Here is a 27,169-nt window from a genome sequence, read left to right as displayed (position 1 = left end):
CACCTTGGCAGCTGCACTGTTTGACCTCTCTGACTCTTCTCCTCAAACAAAAGGGTTTTTTACAATAGCGATATTCCAAGATATAAACCAGGCAGCAAGAGTCGCCTGGAGGCAGGTGTCTAATCCCCCACAATTTCTTAGGCCAACAGGAGACCACCTGACTTTACACCGGCTCCACCGTGTTTGACGTTGGAGACCACCGCGAAGGGCGAAGCCCACAGCCCAGGGGCTCTTCGGCTGGAGCAGACAAGCCGCCGCCCCCGCCGCCGGCTGGACTCCGACCCCCACGCCCCGCACGCCGCCAGGCCCCGCCCCTGCGCCCGGCAGTTAGCCCAGCAACCGGCGCGTAGGGGCCGCGGCCCGGACGCAGAAAGAGGGCGTGACCGACGCAGGCCACAGGCCCCGCCCCCCGCCAATGGCCTGCTGCGCCGGCGCCGGGTGCTCCAGGCCCAGCCCTCTCTCTCTCCCACACAGCGCTGAGCGCATGCGCTTAGAGAAGCGGGCTGGTGAGGGCCCCCCACCTAGGGAAGGGGGAGACGGAAATGGAGGGAATCTCCGCGCACCCGCTCGCCACCGGCCGGGCGCCGGCTGGAGAGCGCGTTAAGGGCAGAGCCCGGGGCGGTGGTCTCCGGGGAGGTCGAAGCTAGGGCTCCGACCCGCAGCTGGAGCAGGGTCGCGGCGGCCCGCTGACCGGCCGGTATTTGTGTGTATGTGCCCGCGCAGGGAGACATGGAGAACTGTTTGGCGGCCGCGGCGCTGAACGGGGTGGACCGACGTGCCCTGCAGCGCACGGCTAGGCTGGGTCAAGAAGTGCTGGAGCGGGCCAAGAGGAGGGCGGTGGACTGGCATTCGCGGGAGCTTCCCAAAAGCGGCGTGGGGGTCACTTCCCGGGAGCGGCCCTACCGAGAAAGACGGCCCGCAGCTGACCCCCAGCGCCTTCTCCCGGGAGAGGTGAGGGCTCCAGTGCTGGGGGACCAGCCCATTCATTCGCTCCGCGGTGGCCTGCTGGCAAACCGGGGCACGCCGAGCCCACACCCCTGACCCAGCCCTTGGCGGAAGCTGTAAAGTAACGGGACAGTGAACAGAAAAGTCCTTTGAAAATTCTTGACATTTGACAGATTCTTATTGGGTAGTTTACGGTACCGCTAGTGCTCGGCCCTGGTTGGTTACTTTTTTAAAAAAGTTCTTACATGCTACCATCTTTCTTTGTCCTGGATAAATTGCGTGTCTGTTTATTCCTTTTAGAGTGGAATTCTTCCTCAGTAAGATCCTTCTTGTTTACTTAAACTTGTAGAGGCCTTTCAAAAAGTAAAAAAGATGCTATTTCCAAAATGACCTCATTCTCCAGTAGGGACTACCAGATCTCACCTGTGATTTGCCATTTATTCAAACAGAGAGAAGACAGACAACCAACCCTAAGTGCTTCCTTCAGAACAATGGCAGAATTCATGGACTATACTTCAAGTCAGTGCGGGGTAAGTTGGTGTAAGCCAAAGCATGCCCCCATCCACCTGCAGATGGACCACAAACCCATTTACCCTGCCCCACCTTCATGGTTAGATTGTAAACAGGGATTTAAACCACGTGATAAATCCAAGTTAGAATTTATTCAACAGATACTTTTTTTTTTTTATTTTAAGATTTTATTTATTTATTTGAGAGAGAGAGAATGAGAGAGAGAGAACACATGAGAGGGGATAGGGTCAGAGGACGAAGCAGACTCCCTGCCGAGCAGGGAGCCCAATGCAGGACTCGATCCAGGGACTCCAGGATCATGACCTGAGCCGAAGGCAGCCGCTTAACCAACTGAGCCACCCAGGCGCCCTCAACAGATACTTATTGAACGTCTAACTCTGTAGGTATTATTGAGGATGTAGCAGTGAACAAGCCACAAAAGGTTTCTGTCCTCCCTATTGTTTTCAGATTAGTGGGGGGGGGGGGAGGTTATTTGCTGAATTCCAAAACAATCAAGTCCAGATATTAGGGATTTTTTAAACTTTTAACTGAACTGAAGTTAAACATCAGTAAGCTCGTTCTAAACTGGAACTGAGCCTTTCTGGGTTTCAAAATGTACTGAAACAATATCCCTACACTAGAATTTAACCTCTGTTTCAAGTCCCCGGTAATGCAGTTTTTAAGTATGTCTCTATGAGTCCGTATCACTTGTTGGCCACCAAGGTGGTTATGTGGAACAGATGCAGTGCCCCCCCAGTGGTGGTGTGACTTAATGGCAGGAGCAGCCTCCCAGGAACCAGACCCATGTTCTGCCACTTACTGGCTATAATGCCCTGGGCCAATTAGTCCCACTCAGCCTAGCTTCCCTGTCATAAAATGAAGATCTCTAACGTGCTTTCCAGCCTTTAGAGTCTGTTTCTTTGGTTTCTACTGAGAGATGAACACCAGAAAATTGTCATAAACTATAGCATGAGGGACTTACGTGAAATTTTGGGTACCGTTCAGTGAAATGGATGTACAAAGGTTTTAAAGCCCTTCTCAAAACCACATGCTAAGGTCATCTTTAAGTACTTTGAGGGAATGGTGAAGGCAGGCCAGCCTGCATCCAGGGAAATCCCCTGCATGGAAGGTACTCTGTTGTCTAGGAGTTATAGCAGACTCTGTGGTCTCTTTGAGCCTTAACCTGATATGATTCTTTTGTGGTTATAAGGATGCTGGTCTACAAGGGAGAAGAAGAGAATACCTTGTTTCTGTCCTGCTTTTCAATTTCATATATTAAGATTTCAAAAAATCTCTAATCTCTCCATCTTTTGTAAAATACCTGACTCCAAGAACAGGATTCCAATCAATGAGATATGGTCCAGAGAATATTTTTATGTTATTCTGTTAAATGGTTTTAGAAAAATCCATAACTTCAGCTCTTCTGTGAAGAGATCAACTGAAACATTTTGGTTCATGGTTCACTAAAAGGAATAACAATAGTCTTTGGTCTGAGGTTTAGCAAATTGGTGTGTTCTTCATTTTGCTATTTAGTCCATACTTCAGTTCAAGTTTCCACTCTGGAATGGAGTCTCAGAACCCTTGGGCTTTCTGGAGATAGAATTAAGAACAGTGTTCTGAGTCTGCCTTTACAATTTTGAAGCAGCCCCCAAAATACATTATTAAACCTATGTCCTAAAGTGCTTTCCCCAGCTTCCTATTCTTTTGGTCTCATGCCTTAAACACTGTCCGTACACTATGTTCAAAACAAGCAGACTTGTGATGTCCTCATCATTAGTCATAATCAGGGGCAAGTCTAAGGTTAACTTCGAGGGGGAGGAAGGAAGTAGACAAGAAAAAATGTAATTTGCTTTCTGATCCTTTGGATTATTCTCCTTAAATTAGAGACCTCTTCCTCCCCTCCGCATGGGGAGATCAGTTGCCTAGCTCTTGAGTTTTTGTTACATTTCCTGTTGTATTTCTAAATCTCAAGGAGACGCACCCCTCTTCCCTTGTCCTTGTCTGAAACTTGGACAGTAACCATGGAACAGTTCATCAGAACTTGTGATGAGAGGAGATGGAAGGGCATATGTATTTGACATTGGGACGAAGACGTTGTGAAAATTCTTTAACCTGGCAGAGAGCCCGGTCCTGCCCAGCTGTGGTTGGCCAGACTTCTTGCCCTACAAAGGCCGCAGATGGCAGCAAAGTCATGCCAAATGCAGTTCCCTCTGCAGCCACTTCACATGGGCTCAGATTTGTTGGATGACTTTAGAGGCCTATCAAGAGAGCAGGTAATTCACCTTTGCTCTGTTGCCTCCCTCCTTAACCATACTTTCCCCAAGTCATGGAGTTGTGTTTTTTTTTGAAAATTTGACCAGACTATTTGCTTGCCCAGCATCATTCCCGTTCCTTCTGTAGAGATACTATTCATCTGTGCTGGAGGAAGGAGGGGCGGTCCACGTCTCTCGGTATCACAGAGGGAAGTCAGAGCTGCACCGGTGCTGGGACAGTGGGGACGGCCAGGTATGTATCCTCAGCTGTCCGCGCTGTGCCCTCAGCTCCCCTCCCTCTCTTTTAACAGAATTCTTTTCCTAGAGCATTAGGAAATAAACTATTAGTATTAGTAACGGGCAATTACAGGCCTCTCCCTACAAACTTATCTGTCTTTTACCACCTGTTCTGGGGAAGCCCAAGATTCTACTTGTTGAACTGATGCACTAGGAAGTCATTGTTGTTTTTGAAGAGAGTAGGCGTGTTATTTTGTTTTGTTTTTCCCTTTTTATTTATTTATTTTTAAGATTTTATTTATTTATTTGACACAGAGAGACACAGCGAGAGAGGGAACACAAGCATGGGGGAGTGGGAGAGGAAGAAGCAGGCCTCCTGCCGAGCAGGGAGCCTGATGCGGGGCTCAATCCCAGGACCCTGAGATCATGACCTGAGCCAAAGGCAGATGCTTAATGACTGAGCCATCCAGGTGCCCCTGTTTTTCCCTTTTTAAATGCCCCCTAGTTATACTCAAAGATAGCAAACTTAGGTTCAGAGTCTAATCCACAAGTTGGATTCCTGACTTCTCCGGCCTGTGGGTCTAGGGAAAGGATGGGAGAGTGGCCCCAGGGATGTGAGTGAGGGCTGGGTGCACACTGGCAGGTCCCTCCTGTTTCCCTGGCCTGGGATGTGTAGAGCAACGCCAGAGCCCAAAGCCTGGGTTCCCTTTTCTGGCCTGACCCCAAAGGGGTTACATGAGGGCAAGAGTCATTCCTGTCCCTCCCATTCCTTCCTATAAAATGTAAGTTGGTGCCCCTAAAGGGAATTCTGCTTTTGCCCGCTAGTACCTGGACTCCTGGGAGAAGCACAGAAGAGAATTCTGTTTTCTGAGAGCCTGTTGAGTGTCAGTCACTCTTGCACTTTAAATCTCCAATCTCGTATCACCATGTTGTAGACTGGGAAACTAAGGCCTAGAAAACTTAATTTGCCCTTTTCAGTAAAGCAAGAGAGAGGATTCAAATTCAGGCCTGTCTGACTCCAAAGCCCATGGAAATATAGAAAGTCATCACGGTAAACATCTGACTACAAATACCTCACAGAATTCACTAAAAACCTTAACAACTTAGGAAACAACTTAGAAGAAACCGACAGGACAATTATTAGTTCCTAATAAACTAAGGGAAAGTTTTTCTTTACAATCCAGAAGTCAAAGTCTGGGCGCTAATCAATGTTTCTTCTTGTCTCTTCAGAGAAGAGACACCTCCCTCTGCCTGGGAGGGCTCTCTCACGTGTCAGGGTGTGCTCTAGCAGCGCCCCAGCCTGTGAGTACAGATCTCCTCGTCTGGGCTTCACCGCCAGTGCCAGTCCATGAACCAGTTGAGCCAGTTTTAGGGTCCTTTGTCCCAGATCCACGGTATTTTTAAGTTGAGATGTTTCACTCTTGAGAGAGTACAGCATTTGGATTCAGTGTAAAATTATGTTTTCTCATATCCTTCCTTCACTTGAAGCTTAAGGGATACTTTTTGTGCCTGAACTCATAGTTGTGGTTGGAAAGAATGTGAAGTATTCACATCACAGTTCCTACAGCTCAGCTGGGCTGACACTGGGTTCTGCTGGAATTCCACCATCTGTTCAAGCAGCAGGAGGGGCCTGACCCTCCTGCTTACAAAGTGAAAACCATTACTGAAATTCAGAAACATGTAAATTTGGTTAGATCGAGTTCCAGAACATTTGAAGGGATTTGTCCTCATTTTCCACAAATGTTTCTCTGTTAAAAACACAGTGATGAGGTTTTTTTTCATTTTTAGGATAAAGAAGTAGTCATTAGTGCATGAACCCAGGGAATTTTGGGGAACTCAGAAGGGCTGGAATTCGGAGGAAAGGAACTCCAGCATGTTTCTGCAATAGTTGGCTTAATCTTTGTTTGTATACAGTGCACTACTAGCCAGGACCCAGAATATACTGGAGTTAATAACAACTAAGAATGTTCTGCTTCTGGTACAAATATAAGTTATGTCAAGATGCCTCCCATACTTGCTGGATTTTGGTGATGCTAATCTTCCTGATATTCGTGGTATTGGAATCACGGATGCTGATCTTATCCCCCGTGTTTCCTCTTATGCAGACAAATGAAGTATCCTTGGCTTTCTGCAATTCTGATATGGCTGTATTTTCTGAAATCTACTTTTGTGTACTTACGTAGTTGAAGACCAATAAATAGTTTTGGCATAGTCATTTACATTCATGTCAGTTAAATGATAAGAAGACCAAATTTGCAATAACTGGGCATGAAAGGATAGAACATAAAGCAGCTTTGGAAAAAGTTGGCTTTAAATCTGTGCAAGGTGGAGGGTGGGAAGGAAGTTTCATAAAAGTGTAAATATTACCATTTATTCCTCCTGGTGGAGTTTGCTGGCCAGTAATTTGTTGTTGTCCCCCTGGGTGTAGTGGCAGAGACGACACCTGCTGCCTGTGGCTTCTGAGCATGGAGGAAGCACGTGGGAGGGGCAGGGGTCCCCAGCTGTGGGGTAGCAGCTTTGGCTCTTAATTACAGGCTCTTTTCTGGTTTGCAACTTTGCTGTCTGCCATTTGAACGGAGACCCCTCCTCTGCCTGCACTTCCGCCCACTTCCCAGCCATATGTCAAGTCTGTCCTTGGAAGACAGTCTGTGCTCAGCACAGCTCTAAACAGATCTTTCCGTTAAGTCCAGCTTCCAGTGTTTTGTGTTATAGGAGAACCAATCGTCCAAGGGAGGCTTTGGCCAGCCCGCGGACTTGCTGCATGACGAAATGGAATCCATTCATAGTGTGCTCAGCTTTTGGAGAAAAGAATATTTCATCTTCCTCATCATGAATGTAGCAAACAAAGCACAGTTAAAAAGATTCTCATTATTCCTTGGTGCCTTGTCGTTACTGCTGATCTGTGCTAACAAGTGCCACTGTCTACTTGTGAGCCCCAAAACAATGATTGTTCGCCTTTCCCTCTACCAAGTTCCTCTCTTTCTACCACGATTAGGAGTGTCCCTTTTATGACCCTTCATGTTCGTATAGCATTCTAGCACTTGCCAAGTGTTTTCACATATGTGCTTATTTGTGAAGTAGGTATTACCACAGCTTTAGAAATAAGGAAACAGGCACAAGGAGGGGCTGAGACTTACCTAAATGACATTCCTATTGTCTGGCCAGGCTGAGCCTTGAAAGCAGGACCTCCATCTCCAGCCCAGTGCTTCATCCCACTGCGCCCCTGGTACCCAATGGCGGCCTGCTGGCGTCGTGACCTACAGTCTTTCAATGGCTAATACCTGTTTTTCCTTGCAGGCTGAGAACACCTCTAAGGACCTCTACATAGAAGTATATCCAGGGACCTATTCTGTCACTGTGGGTACAAATGACTTAACCAAGACTCAGGTGGTAGCAGTCGACTCAGGACAAAGTGTGGACTTGGTCTTCCCCGTATGATGTGGACCATCATGGCTATCCCATCACCTTTTTTTTAAGTAGCAAGAAGAATAAAGTCACTGTATGATTCTTTTCATATTTACCCAGTGATCCTGCTTTCAGGGCTGACTGTAGAGGGTCAGCCTTCCTGGGAATTGGAGTTTGTCTCTTTCAGTGCCTATTTTAACTTAAACGTCTAGAAGCCCCCCCCCACCCCCACTTTCTGTTGAAAGTCATACTGTAATGATGCTGTCTCAATAGTTTTTAACTGCTTACTTTCCAGGTGAAGGTTACTTATGATAATAAAGGGAGCGATTTTGGAAATGAAGAGTTCCTTTTTATTGGCACGAAGAGGTGAAACAATGTTGCTCATGGACAGCTGTAGGTTTATGAGAAGGCCACAGGCTGTGGATGCGTTTGCCTGGAGCCCCCCCGCCCCCCGGCCCCCAGCAGGGAGTCCTGGCCAGGACCACCGGGCTCCTGTGCCCCTCAGGGCAGGTGCCTTCACGCCGCTCATCTGCAGGCAAGTCTAGCGCGTGAGGATGCCGCTGCTTGTGCGCCCGGCCATCACGGGACGACTTGGCAGCCACTTGGTAGCGCCTCCTCAGGTAGTTACCACCACTGCTCTTTTAGCTTCCTATAAGAAAAAAAAAAAATCCCGAGAGTCTGATGCTGACTGTGATTTTTTTTTTTTTTTTTTTTTAATTTATTTATTTGACAGAGAGTTAGAGAGCACAAGTAGGCAGAGCGGCAGGCAGAGGGAAAGGGAGAAGCAGGCTCTCTGCTGAGCAGGGAGACTGATGCGGGGCTCGATCCCAGGACCCTGGGATCATGACCTGAGCCGAAGGCAGCCGCCCAACCGACTGAGCCACCCAGGCGCCCCCTGACTGTGATTTTAAGGATCAAAAGTCACTGATCTTAAAAAGTCGTGATGTGCCCTGAACTCCTTGAAGCTACGGGGCCAGCAGCGGTGCTGCCGTTGGCCAGTTTGGTTGCCTGGTAGTTCATCTCATTCCGAACGTGACCAGTCTTTCCTCAGGACAAACGCCAGTGTTTTATATGAGAGCCAAGTTTTAAGTAGGGCTGCGTTAGCGTTCCTAGTGAGGAACGGACTCCCACGGACAGAGGGCCTAGTCAGGCAGACCCATGCCCATCACCATAGGGTCAAGAGCGTCACTTAAATGGAATCCTTGCCTCCATAAGAAGCCTGTGATCAGCTTTGTGGGTTCTGTAAGCCTTCTGAAATGGAATGCAAAATCGTGGGTATGTGCATTTTCCTGGGAAAAGACAGCATGGGAGTTCTCATTCTCAAAAGGGGCACGAAGAACCACGTGAGGAGTCCTTAGGAGCCCCTTCCCAGCCATCCTGCTTTACCTGGCTCCTCGGGGCTTTCAGTCTGAGGGCATTTTGGTCCCTCTGGTGGGTCGCTGTTCCCGGACTCCATTCTCTGTGTTCACCGTCCTCTGGCAGGGTCTGTGGTGGCTTCATGCCGCTTGCTTCCAGGACCAGCTCCTTCGTATTCCCCAGCACTACACTCTGTACCCTTTGTTGTTTGTTGCCCCTCTTTTCTCTCCAGATGGTTCCATGTCTTGTTCCTAAAGCCCAAATTCAGTGAGTTACGTTGCATGTGCCACCATGGGATTGGTCCTGATGACTGAAGTGGAACTATGTCAGGATCCCAGAATCTAACTAAGTTCCTACCACTGCTCTCAGCTTTTTAAAGAGAAATAAAGTTTGTTAGTCATTACTGGCCATTACACTTTTTGGATAGGTTTTATCTGATAACCACATTTGGAATTAGATGGGAGAAGGTATCAGACACGATTTTCAGAGCAGCCAGTAGGGGAAGCAAAGGTGGCCAACTGCCACCTGTCAAAGGAGCTTATAAATCACACTGATCACAAAGAAGAGGTAGTGAGCTGGGGTGGGGGGGGAGGTTTTAAGAGGTTGGGTGTGAGGCAAAAACAAAATAATGGGAGATGTGACTCCCTGGGGAGTAGGAAAAGAATCTGAAAAGGAAGGACTACTTTACAGGAATCCATCCTCTTGCAGGCTTTTAAAACTACAGATTAAATCCTGTTTCAGTCATAAGCTCGGGAGGAGAGCAAAGTAACTGCGGGCAGCCAGCAACCTGGCCTTCCTAGAATTGTTAGGTTGGGATCAGACGGGAACTCGGGAAGTAACAAGCATGGAGGGCAGAGGGACCCACACAAGAGGATTGTCGTGAGGCAGAGCCTAAGGCTGACCATCAGGCATCAGTACTTGACTGAAGGCCGTCAAGCACAATTAGGAGAAGCAAAGCAGCACATTTCCCTAAAAGCAACAAAATCTGGAGGGGGAGAAAAGGAAAGCTCTGGTGTTTGCCATTGTTTCCGGCGCTGGTGCACACCCGGTTTTCTGCACTTCATCCTCACTAGTCCCTTGTGGCACACAATGCCCCACCCCCACCCCCCACCCCGCGACAAGGGCCAGGGATGGCCCCTTTCTTCACACTCTGACTCAAGAATAGTCTCCATAGCTTTGCGCACAGGCTTGGGACCTGGCAGAGGGCAGGTCCAGGGATCCTCATGGTTCAGCTCTAAGAATTAACCTTTGCCTGGAGCATGACAAATGACCTTAGTAGTACCTAAGGGAAAACCAGACCAAGTAGCTGAAGGTACCATATTTATCTTCTTTATGGACAATTACTAGAATTTTTGGTGGGGGCGGGGAACAAAACTTTAGAGTGGATCTGTTTAAATGTGGTGGTGGGAAGAGAGACTGAATGTGGGTGGCTGGGCAGTGGAGGGAGACGAGCAGTGTGTGCTTAGGGAAAAGAGGTGTGGACTTAACCAGGTTTGGAACTGGTCCAGATGGAATGCTGGGGAGCCAAGCTACAGTACTGGGAATGCAGAGCTGGTGCCCGAAACCTGTGTGAGCACCATGGCCCCTCTGGTTACCCCTCTGGTGTCCCCCCCCCCCCCCCGAGGCCGGGCCTGGTGCTTCTCTGTTGCTCCCTACAGAGTCCTGTCTGTGGGGTAGGTACCGCTTTTCTTTCTCCAGTCTGCTGAAGCAGGAGGCAGTGGAAGCTATGGCGAATTTAGCATGAAATCTCTAGGCTTGGGCACCATTTCCTTGATAGTATCACCTGTAGGGTGGCTGTATCTGAGAGGAACAGTTGTTTCCTAGTAGCTTCTGCCAGCACCTCCCACAGCCTCTCGCTGTGAGATCCGTGACCGTCTCCCAGAAGCCCAAGAGCCTGCCCAGCTTGGTATTTTCAATACAAAGGCTCCTCTCCGAGAGGGGAGGAGGAGCTCAGCTGCACGCAGCTGACTTCTTGTTCCTCCAGTTCTTTCCCTGGGGCAGGGGGAGAATCCCACACCTGGAAAGCCAAGGAAGGTCTAGAACCCACCTATAAAGTACAAGAGCAGCCAACTTACACCATTCCCACCCGTCCACCCCCATGCCCCGCCAAAGCCCAGGGGTCCAGGAATCACCAAGATGGTCTCTCGGTGTAGAAACAATTTTTCAACTTTCTGGAACTGAAGACCAACAAAGTTCTTACCCCTGGGGCAAGTGTGAAATCCTCGTGGCTAAGAGGTCCCTCAGCTGAGCAGCTGTCCTGGAAAGAGGCCAGTGGCTTCAAACAGGGACCCAGCGGGTCCCAATGTGGGTGGTGTCTGGAGATCTTTAAGCCCTTAGCAGTGGTACTCTTAAACCACACAGCCTCCCTGCCCCAGACTGAATGTTCATTTAGTTCACTCTATGTTCGGTTAGTGACCCCAGGGCCCCAGGAATCTAGTCTAGGGCTGGGCTTATCCCAGCCGCCTCTGCTCGCTGACTTGGGCTTCTGCTCTGTCCGGGCCCCACTGGGAATTTAGATAGGACAGGCATGAGGCATGTCAGTGATAACACGGCTTCTAAACCTATGAGGGCATCACGGGGTTCTTAGCTCGAGGTGAAAATGGGAATGGCTGTGGATCAACAGCCCTGCCTCCCCTTCTCGCAAGGAATGAGCAGCATGATGCAGTGCCCTGCTTCTTCCCACTCCGATTCACTAAGGGGACCAGGGGAGAGTAGGGCCTGATGACCATTGAATGTTTAAAGACCAGTTTCTGTGCCTCTCGGGCCATTGAAGACTCTAATCGACACCTGAAGGCATTTTGACTATTCATCTAGAGAAAAATCAAGGGCCCCAAGAAAAAAAGGAGGGGTGGGGGTGGCAGGCAAATACAGACAAAGGCAGCGCCCTGTCAGTAGAGACTAGTGAAGAAGGAAAAGACAGTTGTTAAACAGGGATGCAAACCTTCACACGAAGATCAGCCCATCCTCTCTTATGGGGTTTTATTGCTCAAATGGAAACCTACTATTTCCCTTTTATCACAGCCTCCCCTTCAACATGGCCACACTCCTAAGTGTTACTTCCAATCGCAGCACGGGGGATGCGTGCATGAGATCCCTACAAGACACATGGGAGGGAAGAGAGCAGGGCCCCCAGCCCTGCCTTACAAGAAGGTATACCTGACTTCCCAGGTTGTGGCTCGGACCCGTTTCTCCTCCAATACCTCCACTCGGGCTGGCAGAGGCCACCCTGCCTCCTCGGAGACTTCTCAAGGAGGATGGGGTCTGTGTTGACTGTGCTGTCCACCATCAGCCTCTGGGGGAGGCCAATCTGCAGATCATTCTCCAAATCCTCTTCGAAAGAAGAGGAAGAGGAAGAAGAAGAAACCCCCAGGGGAGCTTGCACTGCTCCTTCCTCTTCTTTAGGACCCTCTAGGGGCAAACGTGGTGCTGTGGGCTTCAGTTCTACCTCTGGATGTTCTTTGGCCCTGGTTAGAGGCCACCAGGTAGGTCCAGCCAAGGGGCAAGGGCAGAGGCAGCCCTGGCCCAGCAGTTGGCAGCAGGCCTGGGGGACGCAGGGAGGAACAGGAACGGAGTGCCCGGAGAAAGCCCGTTGGTGACCCATCCAGCAGCCGCGGAGAGCAGCAAGGGGCCCAGAGGAGGGCGCCGGCGTGCTCCTTGATTGAAGGCTTGTGCAGCCTCCCCCCAGCCTTCTTCCAGACAGCGGGGGGCACCCACCTGACCCCGCCTCGAGGCTCGCTAGCTGTCTTGCCATTCCAGAAGTGAACAGTAATTTCTCCTTCTTTTGACGCTATGTAACAGAAAGAGCAACATTTTGTTACAATTACCTCTTCTAGATCATGGGACAAGGGTTCTCCTAGCCCCCAAAGCAAACCTCAGAGCAGCCCCCTGCTCCGCCGGCCTCCTCCAGGGCACCTCTCCGTGGAGAGCCTGCCAGGAACATTCCCTCACTGGCTCCCTATTTACTGCCACCTCCTGGGGCACTGGCATGCACCTCCCGGGCTCGATTTTCATGGGAAAGAAGAGAAGCCTCCTCCTGTCATTCTCGAAATTGCAATGATGCTGACTGCTGGCCCTGCAGAAGGGGACTCGCCCAGTCCGTGGATAACTTGATGGGGGACCAGTCATGAATACTGGTGTGGTCCCAGTTTAACCTCATCACCCCATAGGTTAGCTAACCCACATAGACATAATAGTTTTAGGCTATTTTTGCTCTGATGAAAGGTATTATATAATCCGAAAGATATGATTCATCTGTCTGTTGCCACATCCAGGATTAAGCTGCAAGTGAGGGGGTAAGGATTTTTTTTTGACACCTCTAAGACCCTCAGCTTGCCTCTAAGACACTTTTTGCTCTCTCCTACCAGCCTGGCTCCACCTGGGGACCGCTAGGTCGGAGCTGTTTCCCTTACCTCTCTGGGGGTCTCTTGCCTCCGAGGCCAAGAGAACGGTGCCAGGGCCATACCGTTGTCGGTCTGGCTCCCAAGGGGCAAGCACCGTGTCCCCAGGTCGCAGCGAGCATTCCATGAATGGCAAGAACTGAATGACATCATCTTCTAAGACCACGTTCTGCCGCTGGGCTGGCAGCTTCGGGTCTGTGACAAGGGGAACCTCAAATTCCACAAGCAGGGCCCCCCGTCTCTCCAGCTGTGGATAAGAAAACACAATAAAATCTGGCGTGCGGAAGTATGACAGGGAGCACCATGGTTCCCCGCAATGCCCTAGAACCAGGCCCAGGGCCTTCCTTACAAACAATGAGGGCCATCAAGAGAAGGGACAGGGACAGATGCTGTTAGAGCTGATTGTGGCAGAGACAGGCAAGCTGTAGTATGGATGCTCTTCCCTCTACCTCTTTTTGCCCTCGGCAACTCTTGTGTATCACTTCCTGCCATTCCTTTCCTGTTCTCTTCCTCTTCCTGTTTTTCTGTGCTCCTCTATGTATTTGGCCTGCAATTCCCAGGGATAACCTGGGTCCTTTGGATCTTTCTCCAGTATACTCCCCCCCCCCCCCCCAGCACTTCTGAAAAGTGTTGTCCCTGCGTCCAAGACCAACCGGGGATAGATAGTGTATTCATCCACAGGCCCACACAGGCAAGGAGGAGCTGTGGCCTAATGTGAGGGCAGCCCTCAGCACCTGCCATTACAGCAATGAGCAGAGGTTCGGCGAAGCAAATGGACATCGTAAAAGAGAGGGCAGGAGAAGTCTTGAAGCTAATTGAAAGTACAAGCTGTTTTGAGAACTCAGTATGATTTGGAAGAGAAATGAAGTCTGGTTGCAAATTACCTTAATCACTAGACAGCCTATTATTTGAGCAAAACTCTGCTAATATTTCATTTGGATTCACATATTATTAGTTCCTTGAAAACGACAAAATGACTTTTGAATGGAAATTCTATAATTCATTTTTTTGGAATTCACACTAGTCTTCCCTCCATGAATCCACAGTCACGAAGTCTGACTCTGAGAAGAAGAGAAAAACCCCAAAGAAGGAAGCAGCCACGGAAGTAAAGCACAGGCCTGGCTCCCAACATGTGCGGGACCAGCTTGTGTGTGTACGGGCAGAGACGTGCATGTGGGCATGTTTTGTTCCTCTTTCCCTTAGGCTGGTGCCCATCATTCAACACACTGAATTTTCCTGAACAGAGCACTTTTCACTCTCAATTTTCTTCACTGTCACAGGTTCAGTTGTATGCCCCCCAAAATGCATCTGTTAGAATCCTAACCCTTAGTACCTCAGGTTGTGACCTTATTTGGAAATAGGATTATTGCAGATATAAGTAGTTAAGACAAGGTCATGCTAGGCTGAGTAGGGTGGGGGCCTAATCCAAAGACTGATGTTCCTATAAAAAGGGGAAATGTGGACACAGACATGCACAGAGGGAAGATACTGTGTGAAGGTGGGGCAAAGATTGGGGTGATGTTTCTCTAAGTCAAGGAACACCAAGGATGGTCAGCAAGCGAACGGAAGTTAGTTAGGAAAGCCATGCAGAACAGATTCTCCCTCACGACCCTCAGAAGAACCAACATGCCAACACCCGACTTCAGTCCCCAGAACTGAGAGACAATACATTTCTGTTCTTTAAGTCACTCCGTTTGTGCTACCCTGCTACCCAGCCCTAGCAAACTAATACACTCACCGCCATTACATTTCCCTTCTAGAACCTGGTCCTGAACGATGTGCGCTTATCCAAGAAACTGTCCTGCTGGGCACACACAGCTGAGGCATAGCAGTATGGACAGGCCACCCCGAGGAGTGTGCTGGGAGATGTGAGGAACTTGCCTCTGGAGCAGTCTTTATCTGAGACTGGTAATAAAAGCCATCTGGTCCCCTTCTTGCCAGGACCCATGTGTCAGCAGCATCTCCAACTCTTCCCAACCAGCCAGGCCCCTGCCATGCTGAGTCAGCAATGTGGAGACACGGGTGGTAAGATGCATATCTGCGAAAAAGCAAATGGAATTAGGGAGTGGAGAAGACCAAGCCCTAAAAACATCAAGAAACGCATTTCACAGATCTGAGCAGGACCGCAGTGTGCATATGACATAGAGGGCTGTGTGGGACAGAAATCCATGCAGCAAGTGGCTGGCCATCTGTGACTTCCAGTAAGACAAGGTAAACTGCTGGAAGGGGCAGAAGGAGAGGACAGTGAAGGGAACTCTCATTTGGGGATTGAGAATTGCTTCAGGTCATCAAAATGTGATTAGCCTGGATATAGTCAAGTGAATTAATGCTGGTCCTGAGACTGAACAGCAGACCAGGAAAGAGCACTGGGGTGGTAAATCCAGAGGCAGTGTGTGGGAATCCAGGATGAGGCATGCACGTTTGGATGGTAGTACCAAAGGAGTAACATGGGAAAGGTGCTTGGTGCTAAGGGGTCAGAAGGGAGGAGGACGTGTTTGAGCAGGGGAAGCACAGAGGAGGTGGCTAAGGGGCTGAGAGACAGGAAAAAGGAGAAGCTACTCCTGGAGAGGTTTGTGGACAGGACCAAAGCGGGGGTGCAGTGGTGGGGAGGGATTATTGAGTCAGGGTTTGGGTTTTCTGAAGAAGCTGTTTACTTTGTGGGCAAGCCTAGAGGCAGGGACGCTGAACTCTGGCTTTAAACAAGATGGTCCACGGGGCACCTGGGTGGCTCAGGCATTAAGTGTCTGCCTTCAGCTCAGGTCATGATCCCACGGTCCTGGGATCGAACCCCACTTCGGGCTCCCTGCTCAGCGGGAAGCCTGCTCCTCCCTCTCCCACTCCTCCTGCTTGTGTTCCCTCTCTCACTGTGTCTCTCTCTGACAAATAAATAAATAATCTTAAAAAAAAAAAAAAGATGGCCCACATAGATGAATCTAGAAAGCAGGTTCTTAAGGGTTCAAGCTGGTATGTCCCTAACCTGGGCAGATGGAATTGAGTGGCATGGACATAAGCGAGTCCCTGGAACTGACACCACGTGTGTATGCTTGAGGGCTGAGCTTCCTTTCCCTTCTGCAATCACACTTTAGACAGCCCACCAAGGATTCGATTTGGGAAAGGCCAGGATCACTGAGGGATACTGAGGAAACCTGAGGAGGTACCCAGAGACCTCGCCTTAGCTGTTGGTTGCAGAAACCCTAATCTCTCATGTGGTGCGAGGGCTAGTCTCGTAGTTGGTGGTAAACTGAGCTGGAAGCTCCTTAACTGGTGATGCCTGACTGCCTTCTCTTCACATGCCAACTCTGACGTCAGCCACCTTTCTACAAGGCGCTACAAGGAGCACAGTTTAGACAGGAGGGATAGAATACCACGAGCAAATCATAGCCCACGCCGTGAAGAACCCTTCCAGCCTCTGCAGGAAGCAAGTTGTCTCCCTCATGGTTCACTGTCGAGAGCCAAGAACGGAAAGGAACAAGAGGGGTGCTCCTCACTTCTGCCAGAAGAGCCGAGACTAGTACCTGGAGAGCGGGTTGTGCCGGGTGAGCCAGGGTGCTTGGATGGCAAAGGGGCAGGTGAAGGAGAGTCCCCAGGGAGGAGCAGTGCCAGTCCTGGAAGGGGACTTCAGGGTCGTGGCCACACTGCAGTATTTGGGCAAAGGCGTCCCAGGCCCTGCAGAGGATTCCATGGCCTTGGGAGGAGAAACGAGGTGAGAACAAGCACCACCGTTACCCGCGTTGCAGCCCCCAGCCCAGCAGAGGGCACCTGGCTGGTGCAGGGCTCAGTTGCGCGGTTAGCAGACCCCACCTGCTCCCACCGCGGCTCAGGCTGTTCTCTGAATCACCTGCCTCAGGAACCTCAGCTCAGGAGGTAGAGGAGGGGTTGGAAAAGCAAGTGTTGTGACTTTAGAGAAACGCAGCTTTAAATCCTTCACAGCCTGCTGGCTGCGTGCTCAGGTCCCCACGCCCTTCAGTCGTGCTGCCGGAGATAACATACTGACAGCACCTGGCTGATCAGGGGCTCCACATACGTTAGTGTTTCCTGCTCCCCGGTTGTAGGGACTCCCGGGGGTAAAACAGTACTTCCCTTCACAAATACGGCTGGCCTAACCCTGATAACAAACTGACCCCTAATCTAGGCCACAGACTCCCTTCCTAGTCCAGTCACCTCCAGGACTAACTCCAGCCCCAGCTGAGATCCCAGGGTCGTGTCCTCCACACACCTGTTCAGACGTGCCACCCAGCGCCCAAGATCACACTCCGCTGCCCCAGCCCACCAGGGCTCCTGCCCAAGGCCACAGGTCTGACCCCAAGGGGACCTACCCACAGCCCCCAACTCCTCCGCCTCAGCCTTCTGGCAGTTGGGGCTCAGGGCCTGAGCCCAGCTGACTCCTGCTTGCCGCGCAGGTTGCCACGGCTGCGAGCCCGCAGGAGCGCCGTGGACTGAGTGTACTGAGCATGTGCAGAGAGGGGGCGGGCGCCTTGGGAGGCGTGGGCCGGGCAAGCGCGCGGAGGGTTTCTCCGGGGAAACCGGGGGAGGGGGCTTTGGAGAGAAAGGTCACCGCAGCCTCAATTCCCCGAGGCTCGGGCTTCGCCACTGCTGGAAGAGGCAGTCATGGTGGGAAGCCCTCATGAATCCCAGCGGAGTCCTGTGAGGGAGGGCGCCGCCTCTACAGCGACTAAGGGCTATTGATCTGCCTCCATCCCCTGCAGCCCAGAGGCTGGGTCAGGTGAGCCACTGGCTGGCTGACGGACTCTAAGATAGAATTTGTCGGTAGTTTAAAGCAAAATAACCAGAGGTGTGGGCATGTTTGTCTGTATCAGACAGGACCCTGCTGAGGAGCAGAAATGTGGCGACCACTTGGGGGTGATGGTGACCAAGGGGACAGAAGTCTGGATTCTGCTCTCATTTGAACGTCCATGAGACAGGCTGGTATTTGGAGGCATCTGACAGCCATTGTGTGCCTGCGTGCCTGGCACCGTGTTCAGGGGAGAATACCAAAAAAGTATGCAGGGACATTTGTGGGTGTCTCTCCCACATCCGTTCCCCGCTTCCAACACTCCCTGTTTCCGTTGGCAGGTGCACGTGGTTGAAGAGGCTGACTGTACCTCCAGCTCCACAGGTAGAGCGTGTGTCCGTCAGCACAGTCCCCCCCCCCGGCTCCGCTCTGGGGATTGGTTAGGCATGGGCATGTTCCCCGGGCTCTCCGGTCAGACTGAATCTCAGGACTTGTGGTGAGAATCCTGGGTTATAGACTTCTCTTTCCTCCTCTACATAAATAAGAAAGTACACGGTTCTAGGAGCCTCTGACTGCCTTTTGGGGACACTGAAGCTATTCCCAGAGAAAGGGATGATAGACCGAAACAAAACAGGTTCTCGGTGACGTTGCTGAGCCCTTCCTGAAGGCAGGCCTGGAGCTAGATGCTTCAGTTATGTGAACCTTTACTGATTATACAAATTTGGATTGGATTTTTCTCTTACTTGCAACCAAAAGCATCTTAAGTGATGACTGCCCTCCCAGAGCATAACTTTGTAGTTATGTCAGGAGAATGTCACTAAGGATCACACATGAAAAGGCTGAGTTATTTGGTGCAGAAAGTTAGAGTCCAAGAAAGACCAATGGAGTCTCTGGCAGCGGGAGGAGGATTTTTGAATAAGACAGGTGGGATTTCGGGGCGCCTGGGTGGCTCAGTCATTAAGCGTCTGCCTTCGGCCAGGGTCCTGGGATGGAGCCCCACATCGGGCTCTCTGCTCGGCGGGAAGCCTGCTTTTCCCTCTCCCACTCCCCCTGCTTGTGTTCCCTCTCTTGCTGTGTCTCTCTCTGATAAAAAAAAAAAAAAAGACAGGTGGGATTTCAGTGATGGAGGGAAAAAGGAGAACATTCCAGTTTAGAAGATAAATGCTAAGAGAGAAGGATGCAATTGCAAGATTGCTTTTCTCTTTTGGAGGAAATGGGGTGTCATGAGAAAATCAAGGTGTGACTATTTGGAAAGGGGCCAGATCGATGGGAGCTTTGAAAACTAAGCAGATAAATGTAAACAACATGGTAGTCAAAAGGAAGACATCATGGGGTTTGAGTAATGAAATGCTCATGAAATGCTTGAAGAAAAAACTCAGAATGAGAATGTAGCTAGTTAAGACTAGAGCCCAGGAGGCCAGGAGGAGACTCTTAACAGTGACCCAGATAAAACGGGACAGGATTGGAATAGGAAAATAGTAACACCAAATATTTACCCACAACATCTGCCTGATTTGAAGCTCTCTGCTGGGTGCAAGGAATATAGGAGGAATAAGATTGGTCCCTATATACTGAAGAGATAAGTGGGTGATACAGTATGTAAAGATAGTAGCATAGGATCTGTGAGGAAATATGTGTACAAAATAAAGGAAAAAGTAATGGCGGGAATGGGAAGACTTCACAGAGATGACGGTGGAGATGAATGTGCCAGTGTATGGCACGTCCTGACTGGGCTTGGCGACAGATGGGACCTGGGAGTTAAGGGAGAAGGAAGAGCTGAAACTAGTCATGGGAATGGAAACAGGGACATTTTGAAGGCAGACTCCAAGATACGGGGCAGTGACTGTCTTTCCCGGTGGGGAAGGACAGGTGTGGCCCCTGTCCATTTTCTGGCCAGGAGAACCTGTAGAATGGTGATGCTATGGACGATACAATATTATTATTAATAATAATAATAATAGTTAGGAATACTTATGTGTCAGGCATTGTTAATTCTCCTAATAAACATATGGGGGAATAGTTGCTGTTGGTATTATTCTCATTCTGTGGATGACGAACTTAGACACGAAGAGGAGGGAGCCGAGTCATAGTTTAAACTGAGGCAGTTGGATTCCAGAGACTGCACAGCCTTCTTAACCCCTAGACTAAGCTGCCTGAGGAAGTCTTCTGCATGCAGGAAAAAGATGACTCCAAAATAATTTCAGATGACAACAAGATTTTGTTAGATACCTTTGCTTCAACCCTGGGACACTTTCCCATCATGACGTGGGTAAGGTATAGATGTAGAGATTTCCTGTTAACACCAAATTATAATAATAACAACTACCAGACTTTGACAAACAGGGGAGTTTCATTGTGATCGCTTAGCATGAAGTGTTTGCAAAGAGCTTAACAAGCATTGATTACTCATTGGTCAGACTTTACAATACTTTCGGAGGAGTGTTTCTCACAGCTGAGACTCTGGCCAAGGGTGGGAGAAGGGCAAGGTGAGGGGTATAGAGAATCCTGGGGATGCCTGTTCCTCTAAAGTTCTTGAAAGAAATCACCAAAGCTTAACACGCATCTTCTCAGTCCCCGTAGGATCATGTTTAGTACATCTGAAACCCTGGTGGGAAATAGCCAGCACAGGTGGACATTTGAGCTGTTATCACCCTATGCAGAAATTATGTTTAGGAAAAACTATTGAATGCTGCTGTAAGAGACTCCGTTTTGTGAAATTGTTTGTTTCTTTCAGAAACACTGACTCAAATGATTCTAAAAATGGGGTCAGCGTGGCGGCTGGTGGCTGCCATTATGGAGGAAACTTTCCCAGGGTTATTCTTGGCCTCCGCCTTATCAGGGTACAGAAGAGACTGCAGATAATTAATATACTTGATGGCAGCTCTGAGGGTTTCCACTTTGCTGAGTCGTTTCTCCAAGTACTCCTCTGGCAGATGATGTCGGAGCTGGGCATAGCCTTCATTGACACACTTCACCCGCTGCCTTTCCCGCTCATTCCTTTTGCGGATAAAGGCTGGCCCATAGGAGTATTCACACCTTCTGTAATTTGGATAAGGCATTGGGAAGGAGAAGGGGCAGGGTTCACCATAATTTTCCATGATCAGGGAATCGCTGGGAAAGGGCAGCAATGGCAGGTCTTCAGAGTAAGGGGACGACACCGGGGCATCAGGGTACAGGTGGAAAGTGACCATGGGGTCCAGATAGAAGGACCTGGTCAGTGGCAAGTGGGCAGAATCAGAGAAGGCAGGCAGCTTTTCTGGCAAATTAGAGTAGCTTCGATTATCCATCATTTCCTCTTTAGCCTGGAAACATAACCAAGTTTATCAATTTAGCCAGATCAAAAGAGAGCACATACCATTCACTTTCTCAGAGATCAATGTTTTAAAGCTTTCTCTGCTTTGATGGGTAGTTTCTGAGCTCATTCTGAAAATGATATGGGGTTACAATACTCTGTGGGGAGTAAGAGAGAGGATCTTTTTGGTGATACAGAGGAAGAGCATTAAATAACATTAATTCACTTTGTGAGAGAGTTATCCCCTTTCAACACTTTGAATCCTGGTGATTACAAAGATACAGCTTTAGTCATGGAAGAATGTGTCTTCCACACTCCTAGAATGCTCTGATCCTCCTCAGATGGAAGTCTCCAACAAACGATACTGTCTAGCTAGAATTTAATAATGGTTTGCTGTTGATTTCTATTAACTGTGAATTATACTGATTTCACACTTAGGGCAGTGGTACAAAATTTCTTTTAAAAATACATCTACTTGAGGGGCGCCTGGGTGGCTCAGTCATTAAGCGTCTGCCTTCAGCTCAGGTCATGATCCCCGGGTCCTGGGATCGAGCCCCGCATTGGGCTCCCTGCTCAGCTGGAAGCCTGCTTCTCCCTCTCCCACTCCCCCTGCTTGTGTTCCCTCTCTCGCTATCTCTCTCTGTCAAATAAATAAATAAAATCTAAAAATAAAAATAAAAATACATCTACTTGAGTAAAACATGTCCCTTAAAGAAAAATAGTAAGTGAATAATAGTACAAGTGGAACACAGATAATGAAGACCATGAAGGTGCATGCAAATAATTAAAGTCTGGGAAACACTGAAATACCACAATATTCAAATACATGTTGGAGACCTTATAAAGGAGTTAATGATCATGCAACCTCACGGGCATAGCCTTCTTAAATAATACCTGATATGCCAGGGGCAAAACCAAAAATAAAAATAAGAAAGGAATCTTTTGCTCTTAAAAATTCACTTTAAGATCCTTTAAATAAGAAACTCCCCAAATAAATTTAAAACATAGTCAATTTATATATTTTTACTTACTCAGAACTTTAAATATATTGAATGAAGTGCATCTGTATTTAGGTTTTTTTTTTTTTCATGGAACATAAGGATAAAGCATGACACCCCAAGAGGTCTCACACCCAGACAGTCCTTTTTTCTGAATAGGACTTCATGAACCTCATTGATTAAACCACAATTACTTTTTGCCTTTGACTATAATAATAAAACTACAACAGATCTTACAGGGATATTGCAGTTTAACCAGTTAACTAGGAGGCAGGGTAGTGCTGTAGGAAAAGAGCATTTTTCTTTCAGTTGTAACACCCTTGAGTTTCGATCTTGGCTTTGCCCCTTCCTAGCTGTGTGTCCTTAGGCAAGTTACTTAGCCTTTCTGAGCTTCATCTTTTTCCTATGATCAACTGAGGTATTAACTATTCTGCAGGGTGGTTGTGAGGATCAAATGAAAAAAAAAAATACCTAATGTACAGGCGTGAGTTCTTTTCCTCTTTCCTTTCTTTACAGATGAATACTTGTGCAGTGTCCCTTTCTAAGCTGCACCTTCCAGAAAAACCTGGCTTATATTTTCCCTCACATTGGAAAATCAAACATCAATGTATCCGAAACCTATTTGTTGAGAGTGGACCATACCTAAAATGGAAAAGCAACATGAAATCTGCCCGTGGGCCTCCAGAAAAGAGGAAATATGACTTTCTGTTCATTCTTCAGGGTGTGATTTTTCAACATTTTTAAGACTGAGGGCTTGACCTCTATGCTTGGCATGTGCAGAGAAAAAGAGGCCACCATCCTCCCCACAACCCTGTTTATGAGCAAGATCAGGTAACATTGTCCCTCGCTTCTCTACCTGAGCATAGCAACAACCTGCAGCCGCACCGGGTAATGGGTGGAGCAACCTCTAAGCACCAGGATTCAAGTGCGTAAAGGGTACTACTTTAAAGGAAAGTGTGGAAAAGCCTATCCTATCTAATATGGCTGCTGAAAGACAAAAATGACTATGGAATCAGAAATGGCAGTATGCAAAGGGGGGTAGGGGATGAGGGGTGGGGATGGTGGGAGGTGGAGAGTGCTGTAAGAAGTCACGGTGAACACCCTGGAAGGGAGTAAATAAATACCAGGGAAAGCTCTTCCTAATAGGGGGTTGGGGGAGGAGGATGAGATAAATGTGAAAGGTGCAATTAAAAATCAAAACAGGGGCGCCTGGGTGGCTCAGTCAGTTAAGCATTGGCCTTCCGCTCAGGTTATGGTCCCAGGGTCCTGGGATCGAGCCCGTGGTGGGCTCCCTGTTCAGCAGGGAGCCTCCTTCTCCCTCTCCCACTCCCCCTGCTCGTGTTCCCTCTCCCTGTGTCTCTCTCTGTCAAATAAATAAATAAAATCTTAAAAAAACAAAAAACAAAGATCAAAACAAAGGAAAAAGAAAGAAAGATTCCAAATTACTGACCAAATGGCCTAAAACAATTAACTTAAAACAAAAATCTCTGAAAGATTAAAAACTAGCCAAGATTCTGTCAAAAATAAAAAGTTGCTGAGAGAAGAGTTAGGAAATTCCCAAGGCAGGAATTCCAGAGGGTAAGAGATCAAGAATATGTATGGCAGAAGCTACAAAATGATGGCACAATGGGCATGGAGTCTGTATTTCTACATTACTGAGAACAGCAGAGCCTTATTTCTGCCTATGGCTAACCAGCCAGACCTGGCACAACAGAGTAGCAAAAGGCAAAGCAGGGGCGCCTGGGTGGCTCAGTCGTTAAGCATCTGCCTTCGGCTCAGGTCATGATCCCAGGGTCCTGGGATGGAGCCCCACATCGGGCTCCCTGCTCGGCAGAGAGCCTGCTTCTCCCTCTCCCACTCCCCCTGCTTGTGTTCCCTCTCACTCGCTGTCTCTCTCTCTCTGTCAAATAAATAAATAAAATCTTTAAAAAAAAAAAAAAAGGCAAAGCAGATGCCAGCGAAGCCAATCACACACAAGAATTCTTCAGGTAGGGTTCTATCCTGACAGATCATTTTAATGTCTTAAACCTTGACCCAGATGAAATCTGAGTCATTCATATATGCCACTCAACAGTTTCTGGGCTTTAAGTAGACTGCGCATAATTCTTGGGGAAAAAAGCTTAGTGTCTCTGTAGACACACTGATGAGAAGCTTTTTTTTATTGAGCATTTCCCAAAAGTTCACCAATCAGTGTGGTAGCATTTAAATATGATCATCTTTTATTCAAAGAAGAAAATTTAATCACAGCACAACAGAGTGATAGAATGAAAAATGCAGTAAAGAAGAGGATCAAGATAGGAAGCCTAGTGGAGGATGGAGGTGTTTGTAGAAATTGAATACAAGTTTTTAAAAGAAACCAACACAGACTATCGGTGCGGGGGCTTTGCAGCTCCAGATACATGCACAGCTAACAAATGCACCTATCTTGAGAAAATCTCAGATTTCTGTCTTCTGGGAAATAAATGATGAGGTCTTAATGATAAAATGCTAAGATTCCGGTAGCACTGCTGAGCATAAGAACTTCAACTTTTCAAAGATATTAAAAATACCTAGCATGTAAAAAACACAAAGCTACAACTGCACATATAATTACTTTATGGAATGTTAGGGATGGCAGGAATCTTAGAAATCTTCTTTCCAATCCCTCATACGTTGTGAGTTGGCTAAGCTTGCAGAGCTGGTAACAGAGCAGGGGTCAGAACCTAGGACTCCTGGTTTCCAAACCAAATGCTTCCCACTCTTCCAGATGATTTAATCACCAGCAAAATCTGGACGTTTAACATGTGGGCGTGGTTGATAGTTAACGACAATGGAATAATCAGCTGATAAAATTCATCATTTATCAACTGTGCCCAGGAATTTTCTTAAAGGCCATGTTCCTATTCTCCCCCAGTGGGCTACTCTGAAGAAGAGTCTCTTACCTGTTTTGTCGCTAAGATGCTGTATTTTGGGCTGTGTCAGACTTAACGTGATTTATAGGTGATCATTTAGTAACTATATGCAAAGCAGCTTACAGTTAAACAGAACTGCTTAGTTCTGGTTTAGCTATTTTATGTACATATGACAACACATAACAATATTAAGTAGAAAGGTTTGCTTACAAAACTAGACTCTTGTAACAAATTCTTTTGTAAAAAGAATGCCTCCCCATTCATCTGGTTTATATGATTTTCTATCAAAATTATTTATGGAAAATATCTGTAATAGTCTCATAATGTTGATCAATATTCTTTTAAATAGAGATTAAGGCCATAACCAGGAAGGTCAATATGAACCTAAATTTTATTACAATACCTTTTAAATTTATTTTCCTCTATTTAGACTTGACTTTTTAGAGTAATTTTAGATGAACAGCAAAATGAAGCAGAAAGTACAAAGAGATCCCATACACCCCTTTCCCTACACATGCATGTCCTCCCCCACTACCAACATCTCCCCCCAGTAATATATTTTTACAATTGATGAACCAATATTGACACATCATCACTCAAAGTCCATAGTTTACCTTAGGGTTCACTCTTGGTGTTATACATTCTGTGGGCTTTAACAAATGTATAACGACATGTATCCAGCATCATAGTATCATACAGAACAGTTTTACTACTCTAAAAAGCCTCTGTGCTCCACCTTTTCATCCCTCCCTGCCCCCAATACATGACAACCACTGGTTTGTTTGTTTTTTTTTACCGCCTCCATAGTTTTGCCTTTCCCAGAATGTCATACAGTTGGAATCACACAGTATTTTCAGATCGGCTTCTTGCACTCAGTAATATGCATTTAAAGTTCCTCCACATATTTTTATGGCTTGATAACTCATTTATTTTTAGTGATGAATAATATTCCATTGTCTGGATGTATCACAGTTTATTTACCCATTCACCTCCTGAAAGACATCTTGGTTGCTTCCAAGTTTTGGCAATTATGGATAAAGCTGCTATAACCATCCATGTGTGGACATAAGATTTCAACTTATTTGGGTAAATACCGAGGAGTGTGACTACTGGATCATATAAATTCATGTTAGTTTTGTTGAGAAACTGCCAGATTTTTTTCCAAAGTGGCTGTACCATTTTGCATTCCCACCAGCAATGAATGAGAGTTCCTGTCGCTCCACATCCACACCAGCATTTGGTGTTATCAGTGCTCTGGATTTTGGCTCTTCTAATAGGTGTGTGGTAGTATCTCATTGTTGTTTTAATTTGTATGTCCCTAAGGACATGTGGTGGAACATCTTTTCATATGCTTATTTTCCATCTGTATATCTTCTTTGGTGAGATGTCTGTTCAGGTGTTTGGCCCATTTATAATCAGGTTGTCTTATTGTTGAGTTTTAAGAGTTCTTGGTATATTTTGGATAATAGAACTTTATCAGGTATGTCTTTTGCAAATATTTTCTCCCAGTCTGTGGCTTGTCTTCTCATTTTTTTGACATTGTCTTTCACAGAGCACAAGTTTTTAATTGTAATGAACTCCAACTTACCATTATTCCTTTCTTTCATGACTCGTGTTGTCTTTTATCTAAAAAGTTATCACCAAACCGAAGATCATCTAGATATCTAGATTTTCTCCTATGTTATCTCTAGAATTTTTAATTTTATGTTTTACATTTAGGTCTATGATCCATTTTGAGTTAATTTTTTGAAGGGTGTAAGGTCTGTGTCTTGCTTTTTTTTTTTTTTTGCATGTGGATGTATAGTTGTTCCAGCACCATTTGTTGAAAATGCTTTTCTAGGGACACCTGGATGGCTCAGTCAGTTAAGTGTCTGCCTTCGGCTCAGGTCATGATCCCAGTGTGCTGGGATAGAGTCCCACATTGGGCTCCCTGTTCAGCGGGGAGTCTGCTTCTCCCTCTGCCTTTGCCTCTCCCCCCTGCTTGTTCTCTCTCTCTCTCTCAAATAAATAAAATAAAATCTAAAAAAAAAAAACAAAAAACGCTTTTCTCCATTGTATTGCCTTTGTTCCTTTGTCAAAGATCAATTGGCTACATTTGTGTGGGTCTATTTCTGGGCTCTCCCTTCTGTTTATCTGTCTATTCTTTGGTCAATA

At 47.5% G+C, this 27,169-nt stretch overlaps 3 protein-coding genes across 5 annotated transcripts; 1 reads left to right on the top strand and 2 right to left on the bottom strand.

The window, feature by feature from the left end:
* Positions 1 to 415: 415 nt before the first annotated feature.
* On the top strand, positions 416 to 8,099 carry AKIP1 (A-kinase interacting protein 1). 3 transcript variants are annotated; one of them, XM_032427302.1, is made up of 5 exons: positions 416 to 506; positions 724 to 951; positions 1,395 to 1,475; positions 3,856 to 3,960; positions 7,242 to 7,989. In XM_032427302.1, the coding sequence occupies exons 2-5, from the start codon at positions 730 to 732 to the stop codon at positions 7,380 to 7,382; spliced, it is 549 nt and encodes a 182-aa protein (XP_032283193.1). In that variant the 5' UTR covers positions 416 to 506; positions 724 to 729; the 3' UTR covers positions 7,383 to 7,989. The 3 variants fall into 3 exon arrangements, 2 of the variants coding, with proteins under 2 accessions (XP_032283193.1, XP_032283194.1); XR_004302125.1 differs by adding an exon at positions 8,083 to 8,099 and having other exon boundaries at positions 473 to 951; positions 7,242 to 7,969; XM_032427303.1 differs by lacking the exon at positions 3,856 to 3,960 and having other exon boundaries at positions 473 to 951.
* Positions 8,100 to 8,249: 150 nt separating this feature from the next.
* CUNH11orf16 (chromosome unknown C11orf16 homolog) lies at positions 8,250 to 17,528 on the bottom strand. Its single transcript, XM_032427306.1, is given in 8 exon segments — positions 8,250 to 8,956; positions 11,862 to 12,266; positions 12,269 to 12,319; positions 12,322 to 12,492; positions 13,115 to 13,349; positions 14,984 to 15,140; positions 16,618 to 16,787; positions 17,419 to 17,528. Coding segments are annotated over 7 exon segments (1,473 nt in total). The 5' UTR covers positions 16,785 to 16,787; positions 17,419 to 17,528; the 3' UTR covers positions 8,250 to 8,669.
* A 3,050-nt stretch (positions 17,529 to 20,578) lies between these two features.
* Positions 20,579 to 21,124, bottom strand: ASCL3 (achaete-scute family bHLH transcription factor 3). Its single transcript, XM_032427305.1, has one exon. The coding sequence runs from the start codon at positions 21,122 to 21,124 to the stop codon at positions 20,579 to 20,581; it is 546 nt and encodes a 181-aa protein (XP_032283196.1).
* Positions 21,125 to 27,169: the final 6,045 nt, after the last annotated feature.

Source organism: Phoca vitulina, unplaced genomic scaffold, assembly GCF_004348235.1.
Source record: "Phoca vitulina isolate PV1807 unplaced genomic scaffold, GSC_HSeal_1.0 scaffold36, whole genome shotgun sequence".
NCBI classification, from domain to species: Eukaryota; Metazoa; Chordata; class Mammalia; order Carnivora; family Phocidae; genus Phoca; species Phoca vitulina.
This window is presented reverse-complemented; position numbering and strand designations above follow the sequence as displayed.